The sequence below is a fragment of the Trichomycterus rosablanca genome, chromosome 10 (genome assembly GCF_030014385.1).
Source record: "Trichomycterus rosablanca isolate fTriRos1 chromosome 10, fTriRos1.hap1, whole genome shotgun sequence".
Classification (NCBI taxonomy): Eukaryota; Metazoa; Chordata; class Actinopteri; order Siluriformes; family Trichomycteridae; genus Trichomycterus; species Trichomycterus rosablanca.
In genome coordinates, this window is record NC_085997.1 from 16,435,940 (window position 1) to 16,451,072 (window position 15,133).

A 15,133-nucleotide genomic window follows, 5' to 3' on the forward strand; every position below is an offset into this window, starting at 1 on the left:
TAAAATGTGTAATTCAAAGGTGTATACTTATGAAATCTATTTAATATATATTGAGATAGGTTACAAGAATTTGTTCAAATGCAAGCTCTACTTGGTAATTACATGTAACAAATAATCAACTGAACTAAATGTATGTCTTCTTTCCTCAAGAACATTTATTATACTGTATATGCTTGATATTAAAAAGGATTATATAAAATAAATCAGAACAATTACATACAAGATTTTATTACTCAACTTTACAAAGCACTATTATTATAAATGTAAGAACTTTACACCCTGGTTGAATCAATCAAATTAATATAGCATTTTTTGGCATAACATAATTGTAAAATAAATGTACATTTTTACGAAAAGTATATACTTGACCAACCCCCTATTTGCACATACAATATACACTATATACAATACAAAGTACAACCCCAAATCAGAAAAAGTTGGGACATTATGGAAAATGCAAATAAAATAAAAATGCAGTGTTTCTTACATTTATTTTGACTTTTATTTGATTGCAGATTGTTTGAACCCAATATATTTGATGTTTTGTCTGCTCAACTTCATTTCATTTGTTAATATACCTGGTCTGCAACACATTCCAAAAAAAGTTGGGACAGGGGCAATTTAGGGCTAGTAATGAGGTGAAAAAAACTAAATAATGATGTGATTCCAAACAGGTGATGTAAACAGGTGATTGTAATCATGGTTTGGTACTAAAGCAGCATCCAGGAAAGGCTGAGACTTTGATGAGCAAAGATGATCAGATGATCTCCAGTTTTTCAACAAATGCGTGAGAAAATTATTGAAATGTTTTAAAACAATGTACCTCAAAGAAAGATTGGAAGGGATTTGTATATCTCTCCCTCTACAGTGCATAATATCATTAAATGATTTAAGGAATCGGGGGGAATTTTAGTGCGTAATGACCAAGGGTGCAAGTTTAAGCTGAACGCTCGTGATCTTTGATCCCTCAGACGGCACTGCATCAAGAATCGCCACTCAACAATAGCTGATATAACCACATGGGTGAGGGATTACTTTGGCAAATCTTTGTCAAGCACTACAATACAGAGTTACATGTTTGCAGGAAGAATGGGACAAAAGTGGTAAATGCTTTACTGTCCCAACTTTTTTGGAATGTGTTGCAGGCCTGAAATGCAGGAATGGATATTTATTAATAAATGAAATAAAGTTAAGCCGATAAAACATGAAATATCTCAGGTTCATCCTGTCTGCAATGAAATAAAAGTCACAGTGAATGTAAGAAACTCTGTGTTTTTTTATTATTTGCATTTTCCATGCCGTCCCAACTTTTTCTGATTTGGGGTTGTACTTGCACATCCTGACATTTTTGCACAACACCATATACATCATCGCAACACTATACACATTATTTGCACAACCTGATATTATGTAGTCTACAGAATGTCAGGATAGTATCTTATCTTTAAGATCATCTAAGTTCATTGAAGTTTCTTAAAGCTTCTTACATGAAAAAGTAACTTAAAAGCATTAAGCACTTCATTTTATACTGTACAACTGTGCACTAGCATAATGACAATAAAAATAAATTGAATTTAAATTGGAGTAAATAAATATATTCAAAAATAAAAAATAATAATAATGATGAAAGTAATAAGTTATATTATAGCTTCAAAAAAAAAATTACAACATATAGCCAAATGTTTGAGGATACCTGACATGTCAACATTATATCCATGGACAATGAAATATGGTTGCCCCACTTTTTGATATTACAGCATCCAATCTGGCAAAACTTCAACTAGATCAGTCTGTCACTGATATTGATTGGGTGATTGGACAGAGATTTGGCATTTCATAAAATCCTTAAGGTGAGGTCAGAGCTTGGTCTAGTCCAGTCAAGTTCTTCCTCTCATTTTGTGCACAAGCAAATTTTATAGCTGCAACAGAAAAGCAGCTTCTCAAAATTGTTGGTGCAATGTTGGAAGCTCACAGTGTTCTAGAATTTTAAAGCCCACCTGGACAGAGGAAGAACACTCAAAACTCATCACAGAGAGGACTGGATGTAAAGATCAATCCCAGGAACCACAATGCACCTAGTCTGTTACTATTCAGTGTATGCTGCAGTATTTCCCTCTAAACTAGGAAAGCCAACTGTACAACATTGTTTGTAAAAATTTGATATTAAGAACAGGGACTCACAGTGACTCCTTCAGCCTCACAGTAGACCTGCAGGGGACTCATGCCCTCTATAAAGTGCACGTTCTTGAAGTTCATGCCTGGGGATCTCCTTTCCCTCTCCTAAAGAAGAGAAATAGGTTAACAACTCAATTTAAAAAAAACAAACTGTATTTGCATTTAATCAGGCTTGTGTGATCAGGCGTGGGTCCATAAACAGATCTGTTTTTGTGCAATTTTCTGCAGACAATGTTCTGAAACAGCTACATACCACATAGAAAATGCTGAATCCAAAAAGATCTCAGTAAACTTTAAGTCCATGCCAAGTACCAAATTTGTATCACTTAAATCCAATCAAACCAAATTTGTATCACTTATCTAATTTGAATACTTGAATCTAATATTTTTTAGAAAACACTAATTAGTGCTCATAGTTCTTTGGTGATTAAAATTAAGTTGGCATTGAACACGTACTGAACTGCTCTGTTTATGCAACTACTGGTGTAGTTAATAATTAAATTTATCAAATTTTAACTGGCACATTAACATGAAAGAAACTTGAATGCAAACTCCCCCATGTTGAACCTTTATGTTTTATCTTTTAAACCACAGGTAGACCAGATTACATAGAAGAAGAGAGAGTAAGATGCATTGCCTATGTTGCCTGGGTGGCATTAAAAAATAATGGACATAATGTGAGTCAAATGAAAAAAAAACAACCCTGCCCTAGAGGATTTTTGGTCTACCCTTTCTGCAAAGTTTTTTGTTAGTAGTAACAGTACTAAATATTCAAGAATCCATCCACTAGGAAACCATTCTGACTGTAACTCTGAGATTAGTGCATGTACTTAGTTGGTACAAATGACCTATTAGGCAAATGGTTTTAAATGACATGACTAGTTAAGCTGATGCCTTCTGATTGGTACACTTTATCTGTATCAAAGCTAATACCTTTAACCAAGCATTGTGGTCATACTTACTTCAAGCTCAAGAATACGGAATTCCAGGAGTTCTATTTGGTCTTTTGCATCCTGAATTTCATTTTTCAAGCGTATCTCCTCTGTATCCATCTGTTTCAGCTGTTGAGAAAATATTTACATATTTACATATAACTTCAACATATGTGAATGTATCTGTAATAGTGTTTGTAAAAACAGCACTTTTACATTACACACCTTCTCAACGAGTTCCTGGTTCCGCTGGTACAGGGCCTGCTTGTCCTCAATCCACTTTAAATCCTAAATAAAATAGGAATAGGTGACATTATTCAGCGTGAAGTCTACAATTGTGAAGTGTGAAGTCTACTGAGGTTTGTCACAGAATCCTGCAAAAATGTCACAAATGACACAAAATTCTGCTGCTCTACTGGCAGATGGCCCCAGATATTTGGGTACTTGACAAATGGTGGTGAAACAGATTTTGTTTTTAAACTACTTATTTTCATAAGGATTTTATGAAATTCTAATGTTCAAAGTACCTGTGTTAACCTAATCTCTTTTTTCACCATTTTATAAGCTTAATAAAATAACGTAAAAAGCATTTATAAACAGTTCCAGGTGTTACTGATTGATTTTATAAATGTTTCAATTTTATACTTCATTTTACATGTTTACCTTACAATAAAAAAAATAAAATTGTTACATAAAACATTACAGTTTGCATACAACATCTTAATTCATATTTTTTATTTGATTACAGTAAAGTCAGGAGTCATTTAAATAATGCTATATTTGTATCTTGTATAATCTGATAAAGCAATGGAAGTGCATAATGTACACACCAAAGGTATATGGATACCCCAGCTAATTATAGATTTCAGGTGTTTAGCCACATGCATTGCTAGCCAGGATATAAAATAGATTGTATGATTTTAACTTTCTGGCATCAGTTTGGGAAAGGGCATGTTTTGTTCCAGTATGAACATGTTAAGTGTGAAGGATTTCCAGTGGCCTGCACAGAGCCCTGGCTGAAATTCCAACAACTCACTATAGATGCAGGGAGGGCAGCTGCATTTTAAAGCAATGTGGGTTGGGAATACGATGACCAGCAAGATAATGGTCAGATGTCCATATATGTTAGGCCATAATATGTGATATTTGCTTTTTAATATAGTAAACTCATGGATGTCTGTAGCATCACTGGAAATTAAACTCACAAGCTACAGTCCTTTGTCTATCGTCCCAGTGGGTAAATGGGGTGTATAAAAATGGATGTTGTTATAATGGGCAAAGCAATCAAATATAAATGATTATTACATTTATTTTAAATATTTCAACCATTAAGTGCCCAGGTGGCACAGTGGGATATTTCTGGGATGCTAAACTGCTAAACTGTCGTCTGGGCGCCCGGTAGCGGGCACAGTTGACAGTGCCTGCAGCAGACAAAAATTGGCCACTAAAGTCTGCTGGATGGTAAAAGACCGGACTAGACAAGGAGTGGTGTCTTTTACACTGTGTAAGGACCCTGGTTAGTAGACCGAGGCAGTGCGATCAGTGCAAAACTAACCTCATGCACAAATTATGACAAAAATAGAGGGGTTGGTGGACTGCGCACACGTCAGAGGTAGTGTGTGTCAGGCATATATACCCTTGGTGGACTTAGTTTAGCTTTAATATTTCCACTTGGTTTGTCTCTACCTAGCCTAATAACTAAGAGAAATGACATCTTTCTTCACTGGTATAAACAAGGCCCTTTTAAAGTTCCCTAAACCCCCACACACTTACACATTCACACAATCACTCACTCACACAATCTCCAAGGCATGAGTGCTGTGGCTCCCCAAGCAATTTAATAGAAGATTTTCTCTAAAAGCCCAGTCGGAAGAGCTATTGCCATGAACTGTTAACTTAGTTTACAGTTTTCTTCATAACAGCAAACTGCCAGGCTGTTTCCACAACCACTTTCTAAGTCTCTCTGTGTGTAAGAACTTTTCTTCCAATTTCTGAGTCTGTGACTGCAGCCATGCTGGTTGTGCAGTGGAAGTGCATGTGAAGGTGCTGTAATGATGCTGCATGGTTACCTTGCCCTGCTGACTCAGCACACACTCCAGGTCATTTATTCTGCTCTTGTATCGAATCAACTCCGCCTGCATCTGCTCACGAATCTGCAGAAGTCAAAAAATGACAATAAAGAAAACATTTAAATATGACAGCGATTAAAATATGATAATATTCACGCAAGGTATCATTTTATGTGATCATTGTAGACACTATAGAGCTAGATGGTATAACAATTCCAGACTGTTTACATGTGGTTTATAATGTAAAAAATAAACAGGTGCTTGTGTGGCATAGCCGTAAAACACACTAGCCCAGTGGTCCCCAACCACCGGGCCACGGACCGGTACCGGGTCATTTATTACCAGGCCACACAGAAAGAAGAAATAATTAGAGATCACTACAAAAGCAATCAAAGCACTGCTTCCATTTCCAACATCCTATCTTTATGAAGCGGGATTTTCTGCAGTGATGGCAACCAAACAAAGTTACAGAGTAGACTGGACATAAGGAACACGCTTCGGTTGTTTTTGTCTCTTATCACCCCTAGGTGGGAGCGTCTTGTTGCAGCGAAACAAGCTCAGGGTTTCATTTTAAATCCTCCAGGCCAGTCCGTGGTGCAAAAAAGGTTTGGGACCGCTGCACTAGCCCACCAGTGCTATTTCAAGCTCATGAGTTTGAGTCTCAGCTCTGCTATCGGCCAACCAGATGTCTACATACAGACATAATTGGCTAATGTCTGCCGGATGTGAGGGCCAAATGGATTCCCTATCACTGTTGCAACTATGGCCTCTGCTGGCTGGTCGATAACACCTGCACAGAGACAAGGGATGATGGAGAGCAGTGTGTGTCTTTCTGTCTGTAATACTGATCCTTAATAGTGTGAACCTGTCTCATGCAGATAAAAAGAAGCAGTTGGCAACTGCACTTGGAGGAAGAGGCGTATGTTATGTACTACCCCCCTCAGTCAGGATAGGGGTCAGCAGCAGTAGAGGAGAAAAATAACCAGGGTAACTGGATACGACCAGATTGGGAGAAAAGGGGAAATGCATGAATAGAATTAAAAAAAGAATAAATAATCACAACAATCTCCTAACAATAATATATGTTCCTATTGCACTTTATGTGATTTATATTTACCAGTCAACTTTATTAAATATAAATATTTGTGCTCAGTGACTGACCAACAGACTGACTGACCAAAGGACCAATCAACCAACTGACTAAACCTATGTTGCTGTACACTCACTATACCGGCTAATTGCATAATATGCATTTTCATAAATATTTTGTCATGTGCTAATACACTGTCATTAAATAACCAATGATAAAAACTGTCATGACAATTACTAGTACTATTAATATAACACTGTTATTACACCTGACATTAACTGTTATAGCCACTTACTATGATGCCATAAACTTTTGTCGTGTGCAAATAAGCTGCCATGACATTACACATGATAAAAAGTGTCATGGCAATTACCAGTAAAAATAATATAATATAATGATACCCGATATTAACTGTTATGACCACTCATATGATGACAGCATATGACATTTGGCACAACAGGTTTATGACAGGCTCATGTCAGTGTTATGGCTGAGGGTTCAAGTTATGCATCATATACATATATGTAGAGATAGATAGATAGGTAGATAGATAGATAGGTAGATAGATAGATACAGTGTATCACAAAAGTGAGTACACCCCTCACATTTCTGCAGATATTTAAGTATATCTTTTCATGGGACAACACTGACAAAATGACACTTTGACACAATGAAAAGTAGTCTGTGTGCAGCTTATATAACAGTGTAAATTTATTCTTCCCTCAAAATAACTCAATATACAGCCATTAATGTCTAAACCACCGGCAACAAAAGTGAGTACACCCCTTAGTGAAAGTTCCTGAAGTGTCAATATTTTGTGTGGCCACCATTATTTCCCAGAACTGCCTTAACTCTCCTTGGCATGGAGTTTACCAGAGCTTCACAGGTTGCCACTGGAATGCTTTTCCACTCCTCCATGACGACATCACGGAGCTGGCGGATATTCGAGACTTTGCGCTCCTCCACCTTCCGCTTGAGGATGCCCCAAAGATGTTCTATTGGGTTTAGGTCTGGAGACATGCTTGGCCAGTCCATCACCTTTACCCTCAGCCTCTTCAATAAAGCAGTGGTCGTCTTAGAGGTGTGTTTGGGGTCATTATCATGCTGGAACACTGCCCTGCGACCCAGTATCCGGAGGAAGGGGATCATGCTCTGCTTCAGTATTTCACAGTACATATTGGAGTTCATGTGTCCCTCAATGAAATGTAACTCCCCAACACTTGCTGCACCCATGCAGCCCCAGACCATGGCATTCCCACCACCATGCTTGACTGTAGGCATGACACACTTATCTTTGTACTCCTCACCTGATTGCCGCCACACATGCTTGAGACCATCTGAACCAAACAAATTAATCTTGGTCTCATCAGACCATAGGACATGGTTCCAGTAATCCATGTCCTTTGTTGACATGTCTTCAGAAAACTGTTTGCGGGCTTTCTTGTGTAGAGACTTCAGAAGAGGCTTCCTTCTGGGGTGACAGCCATGCAGACCAATTTTATGTAGTGTGCGGCGTATGGTCTGAGCACTGACAGGCTGACCCCCCACCTTTTCAATCTCTGCAGCAATGCTGACAGCACTCCTGCGCCTATCTTTCAAAGACAGCAGTTGGATGTGACGCTGAGCACGTGCACTCAGCTTCTTTGGACGACCAACGCGAGGTCTGTTCTGAGTGGACCCTGCTCTTTTAAAACGCTGGATGATCTTGGCCACTGTGCTGCAGCTCAGTTTCAGGGTGTTGGCAATCTTCTTGTAGCCTTGGCCATCTTCATGTAGCGCAACAATTCATCTTTTAAGATCCTCAGAGAGTTCTTTGCCATGAGGTGCCATGTTGGAACTTTCAGTGACCAGTATGAGAGAGTGTGAGAGCTGTACTACTAAATTGAACACACCTGCTCCCTATGCACACCTGAGACCTAGTAACACTAACAAATCACATGACATTTTGGAGGGAAAATGACAAGCAGTGCTCAATTTGGACATTTAGGGGTGTAGTCTCTTAGGGGTGTACTCACTTTTGTTGCCGGTGGTTTAGACATTAATGGCTGTATATTGAGTTATTTTGAGGGAATAATAAATTTACACTGTTATATAAGCTGCACACAGACTACTTTTCATTGTGTCAAAGTGTCATTTTGTCAGTGTTGTCCCATGAAAAGATATACTTAAATATCTGCAGAAATGTGAGGGGTGTACTTACTTTTGTGATACACTGTAGATAGATAGGTAGGTAGGTAGGTAGGTAGGTAGGTAGGTAGGTAGGTAGGTAGATAGATAGATAGATAGATAGATAGATAGATAGATAGATAGATAGATAGATAGATAGATAGACAAACAGACAGATAGATAGACAGACAGAGACAGACAGGCAGACAGAGAGATAAATAGACAGATAGATAGATAGACAGACAGGCAGACAGAGAGATAAAAAGACAGACAGACAAACAGACAGATAGACAGACAGACAGATAGACATACATACATAAATTTAGATAGACAGACAGACAGACAGACAGACATATAGACAGATAGATAGATAGATAGACAGACAGACCGACAGTCAGGCAGAGAGATATATAGGCAGACAGACAGACCAATACATATCAATAGATAGACCAATACAGACATACAGAAAGATAGATAGACCAACAGACAGATAGATAGACAGACAGACATATAGACAGACAGATAGACAGAGAGATAGACAGACAGATAGATAGACAGATAGATAGACAGATAGACATATAGACAGACATATAGACAGACATATAGACAGACAGAGAGAGAGAAAGACAGATAGATAGAAAGACAGACCGACATGCAGACAGACAGACAGACAGACATACAGACAGATAGATAGATAGACAGACAGACAGACAGACATACATATAGACAGACAGATAGATAGATAAACAGACAAACCGACATGCAGGCAGAGAGATATATAGGCAGACAGACAGACAAATAGACAGCCCAATAGACAGACATACAGAAAGATAGATAGACCAACAGACAGATAAACAGACAGACAGATAGACAGACAGATAGACAGACAGACATATAGACAGAAAGATAGACAGACAGAGAGATAGACAGACAGATAGATAGACAGACAGACCGACATGCAGACAGACAGATAGATAGATAGACAGACAGACCGACAGGCAGGCAGAGAGATATATAGGCAGACAGACAGACAAATAGATAGACCAATAGACAGACATACAGACAGACAGACAGACAGACAGATAGACAGACCGACATACATATAGACAAACAGATAGACAGATAGACAGAAAGACAGACAGGCAGACAGATAGGCAGACAGACAGACAGATAGATAGACAGACAGACCGACAGGCAGGCAGAGAGATATATAGGCAGACAGACAGACAAATAGATAGACCAATAGACAGACATACAGAAAGATAGATAGACCAACAGACAAACAGACAGACATATAGACAGAGAGATAGACAGACAGATAGATAGACAGACAGACATATAGACAGACAGAGAGACAGACAGACAGACAGACAAATAGATAGACCAATAGACAGACATACAGAAAGATAGATAGACCAACAGACAGATAGATAGACAGACAGATAGAAAGAGAGATAGACAGACAGATAGATAGACAGACAGACAGACCGACAGGCAGGAAGATATATAGGCAGACAGACAGACAAATAGATAGACCAATAGACAGACATACAGAAAGATAGATAGACCAACAGACAGATAGACAGATAGACAGACAGACAGACAGGCAGACAGATAGGCAGACAGACAGAAAGACAGATAGATAGATTGATAGACAGACAGACCGACAGGCAGGCAGAGAAATATATAGGCAGACAGACAGACAAATAGATAGACCAATAGACAGACATACAGAAAGATAGATAGACCAACAGACAGATAGACAGACAGACAGACAGACATATAGACAGACATATAGACAGACAGAGAGATAGACAGACAGACAGACAGACAGACAGATAGATAGATAGATAGATAGATAGATAGATAGATAGATAGATAGATAGATAGATAGATAGATAGATAGATAGACAGACCTACAGGCAGGCAGAGAGATATATAGGCAGACAGACAAATAGATAGACCAATAGACAGACATACAGAAAGATAGATTGACCAACATACAGATAGACAGACCAACATGCAGACAGACAGACAGGTAGATACATAGACAGATAGATAGACACATAGACAGACAGAGAGATAGATAAATAGATCTATCTATAGATAGATAGATCCTCTCTTTTAAACCCTCCTCCTCCTCCCCCTTCTGCCTCTCTTACTGCTACTGACTTTTCAACATTCTTTCAGGACAAGATCGACAAAATCAATCAATCCTTCTCTCCGACTGACCCACTTTCAACTGACCCTCAACCAACCAACACACTCACCAGCTTCACCCCACTCACCATGGATGAGGTTACACAGCTCCTCTCATCCAGCAATCCCACTACATGCGCACTTGACCCTATACCATCCACCATCCTCAAAGACATCTCACAGGACCTAATCCCCTTCATCACACCCATCATCAACAACTCCCTGACATCAGGTGTTGTCCCTACTGCATTTAAGAAGGCTCAGGTCATTCCACTTCTTAAGAAACCTACACTAGACACTACAGACATCAACAACTACAGACCTGTCTCACTCCTCTCTTTTCTATCCAAAATTCTTGAACGTGCTGTCTATAACCAACTATCTGCCTTTCTCACTCAGAATGACCTCCACGATCCGTACCAGTCTGGCTTCAAGGCAGCGCATTCTACGGAAACAGCTCTTGTAGCCGTTACTGAGAAGCTTCATGCAGCCAAAGCAGCCAAACTGTCATCTGTTCTTATTCTTCTTGACCTCTCTGCAGCCTTCGACACAGTGAATCATAGCATTCTCTTGTCCACTCTCTCCAACCTTGGAGTAACAGGTTCAGCATGGCAATGGATGGCCTCCTACCTGGAAGGGCGCTCCTACCAAGTGTCATGGAGGGGATCCATATCTCCCCCATGCACTCTCTCAACCGGTGTTCCTCAGGGCTCTGTACTTGGCCCACTTCTTTTCTCTATCTACACCCGCTCTCTGGGCAAGGTCATAGCCTCCCATGGCTTCTCCTACCACTCCTATGCAGATGACACTCAGCTCATTCTGTCATTTCCTCCTTCAGACACGCAAGTCTCAGCTCGCATCTCAGCATGTCTGCAAGATATCTCACAATGGATGTCAGCTCATCATCTGAAACTTAATCCCAGCAAGACAGAGATGTTGCTCATTCCTGGAGATCAGTCTCCAACCCAGGACCTAGTAATTTCTCTGGATGACTCCCAGATCAGACCATCTGATAAGGTAAGAAGTCTTGGTGTTGTCCTTGATAACCAGCTGACATTCTCTCCTCATATAGCCAACATGACAAGATCATGCCGGTTCCTCCTGTACAACATCAGGAAGATTCGTCCATTTCTCTCCAGGGAAGCTACCCAGATTCTGGTGCAATCACTTGTAATCTCACGGTTGGACTACTGCAACTCCCTTCTGGCTGGAGCTCCCATGGCCACTATTAAACCCTTACAGCTCATTCAAAATGCAGCTGCCCGTCTGGTTTTTAACCAACCTAAACACTGCCACATCACCCCACTGCTGCATTCTCTTCACTGGCTTCCTGTAGCTGCACGCATTCAGTTTAAAACACTGACGCTCGCCTACAAAGCCAAAAATGGACCAGCCCCAAGCTACCTTCGTGGCCTAATCAAACCCCGCTCTGTACCACGCAACCTCCGAGCCTCTAGTCTCGCTCGACTTGAGCCCCCATCCAGGACTAAAGGAAGACAAGCATCAAGGCTGTTCTCTGTTCTAGCGCCGAAGTGGTGGAATGAACTTCCTCTGTCTGTCCGAACATCGGAGTCTCTTGCTGTCTTTAAAAAACGATTAAAAACCCACCTTTTTACTAAACACTTAGGCTGACTTGTACTTATTTACTAACATTTTGTTCCATTCTTTTCCATTTAAAAAAAAAATAAAAAAAAATAAAAAAAAAATAAATAAAAAAAGGCACTTTGGTTCTAACAGGTTTTAGCAGATTTGTGTTCTTTGACTGTTGTTTTCCTAAACTTGAGAAATGAAATGTTCACTATAGAACCACTTCTGTAAGTCGCTCTGGATAAGAGCGTCTGCTAAATGCTGAAAATGTAAATGTAGATAGATAGATTAGATAGATAGATAGATAGATAGATAGATAGATAGATAGATAGATAGATAGATAGATAGATAGATAGATAGATAGATAGATAGATAGATAGACAGACAGACAGACCAATAGACAAACATACAGAAAGATAGATAGACCAACAGACAGATAGAAAGACAGACAGACAGACATATAGACAGACAGATAGACAGAGAGATAGACCAACAGATAGATAGACAGACAGACATATAGACAGACAGAAAGAAAGACAGAGAGATAGACAGACAGACATACAGTGCCTTGCAAAAGTATTCAGCCCCCTTGAACTTTTCAACCTTTTGCCACATTTCAGGCTTCAAACATAACGATATGAAATTGTAATTTTTTGTGAAGAATCAACAACAAGTGGGACACAATCGTGAAGTAGAACGAAATGTATTGGATATTTTAAACTTTTTTTAGAAATAAAAAACTAAAAAGTGGGGCGTGCAATATTATTCAGCCCCTTTACTTTCAGTGCAGCAAACTCACTCCAGAAGTTCAGTGAGGATCTCTGAATGATCCAATGTTGACCTAAATGACTGATGGTGATAAATAGAATCCACCTGTGTGTAATCAAGTCTCCGTATAAATGCACCTGCTCTGTGACAGTCTCAGAGTTCTGTTTAAAGCGCAGAGAGCATCATGAAGACCAAGGAACACACCAGGCAGGTCCGAGATACTGTTGTGGAGAAGTTTAAAGCCGGATTTGGATACAAAAAGATTTCCCAAGCTTTAAACATCTCAAGGAGCACTGTGCAAGCGATCATATTGAAATGGAAGGAGTATCAGACCACTGCAAATCTACCAAGACCCGGCCGTCCCTCTAAACTTTCAGCTCAAACAAGGAGAAGACTGATCAGAGATGCAGCCAAGAGGCCCATGATCACTCTGAATGAACTGCAGAGATCTACAGCTGAGGTGGGAGACTCTGTCCATAGGACACAATCAGTCGTACACTGCACAAATCTGGCCTTTATGGAAGAGTGGCAAGAAGAAAGCCATTTCTCAAAGATATCTATAAAAAGTCACCTGGGAGACACACCAAACATGTGGAAGAAGGTGCTCTGGTCAGATGAAACCAAAATCGAACTTTTTGGCCACAATGCAAAACGTTATGTTTGGCGTAAAAGCAACACAGCTCATCACCCTGAACACACCATCCCCACTGTCAAACATGGTGGTGGCAGCATTATGGTTTGGGCCTGCTTTTCTTCAGCAGGGACAGGGAAGATGGTTAAAATTGATGGGAAGATGGATGGAGCCAAATACAGGACCATTCTGGAAGAAAACCTGTTGCAGTCTGCAAAAGACCTGAGACTGGGACGGAGATTTATCTTCCAACAAGACAATGATCCAAAACATAAAGCAAAATCTACAATGGAATGGTTCACAAATAAACGTATCCAGGTGTTAGAATGGCCAAGTCAAAGTCCAGACCTGAATCCCATCGAGAATCTGTGGAAAGAGCTGAAAACTGCTGTTCACAAACGCTCTCCATCCAACCTCACTGAGCTCGAGCTGTTTTGCAAGGAAGAATGGGCAAAAATTTCTGTCTCTCGATGTGCAAAACTGATAGAGACATACCCCAAGCGACTTGCAGCTGTAATCGCAGCAAAAGGTGGCGCTACAAAGTATTAACGCAAGGGGGCTGAATAATATTGCACGCCCCACTTTTCAGTTTTTTATTTCTAAAAAAAGTTTAAAATATCCAATAAATTTCGTTCCACTTCACGATTGTGTCCCACTTGTTGTTGATTCTTCACAAAAAATTACAATTTCATATCGTTATGTTTGAAGCCTGAAATGTGGCAAAAGGTTGAAAAGTTCAAGGGGGCTGAATACTTTTGCAAGGCACTGTATATACAGACAGAGAGATAGACAGACAGATAGATAGATAGACAGACAGACCTACAGGCAGGCAGAGAAATATATAGGCAGACAGACCAATAGATAGACCAATAGACAGACATACAGAAAGATAGATAGACCAACAGACAGATAGACAGACAGACAGACAGACAGACATATAGACAGACAGATAGACAGACAGATAGACAGACAGAGAGATAGACAGACAGACAGATAGATAGACAGACAGACCTACAGGCAGGCAGAGAAATATATAGGCAGACAGACAGACAAATAGATAGACCAATAGACAGACATACAGAAAGATAGATAGACCGACAGACAGACAGACAGACAGACATACAGACAGACAGAGAGATAGACCAACAGATAGATAGACAGGCATATAGACAGACAGATAGACAGACAGAGAGATAGACAGACAGACAGACATATAGACAGACAGAGAGATAGACAGACAGATAGATACAGTGTGGGAAATAAGTATTTGATCCCCTGCTGATTTTGTAAGTTTACCCCCTTACAAAAGGGGCAGGCAGACCTACAGGCAGGCAGAGAGATATATAGGCAGACAGACAGACAAATAGATAGACCAATAGACAGACATACAGAAAGATAGATAGACCAACAGACAGATAGACAGACAGACAGACAGATAGATCGATAGATAGATAGGCAGACAGACAGACATACAGACAGACAGACAGACAGAAAGGCAGATAGATAGATAAAATGT

The 15,133-nt window shown here is 39.8% G+C and overlaps 1 protein-coding gene across 1 annotated transcript in view; it reads right to left on the reverse strand.

Moving 5' to 3' along the window:
• jakmip3 (Janus kinase and microtubule interacting protein 3) overlaps nucleotides 1-15,133 on the reverse strand; it is an 85,289-nt gene that overhangs the window by 9,859 nt on the left and 60,297 nt on the right. Inside the window, exons 13-16 of the mRNA XM_063003647.1 lie at nucleotides 5,177-5,260; nucleotides 3,333-3,395; nucleotides 3,138-3,236; nucleotides 2,182-2,280 (exon numbers count right to left, since the gene is read on the reverse strand). Of these exons, the coding sequence (XP_062859717.1) occupies nucleotides 2,182-2,280; nucleotides 3,138-3,236; nucleotides 3,333-3,395; nucleotides 5,177-5,260 (345 nt within the window). The remainder of the gene's footprint in view (nucleotides 1-2,181; nucleotides 2,281-3,137; nucleotides 3,237-3,332; nucleotides 3,396-5,176; nucleotides 5,261-15,133) is intronic.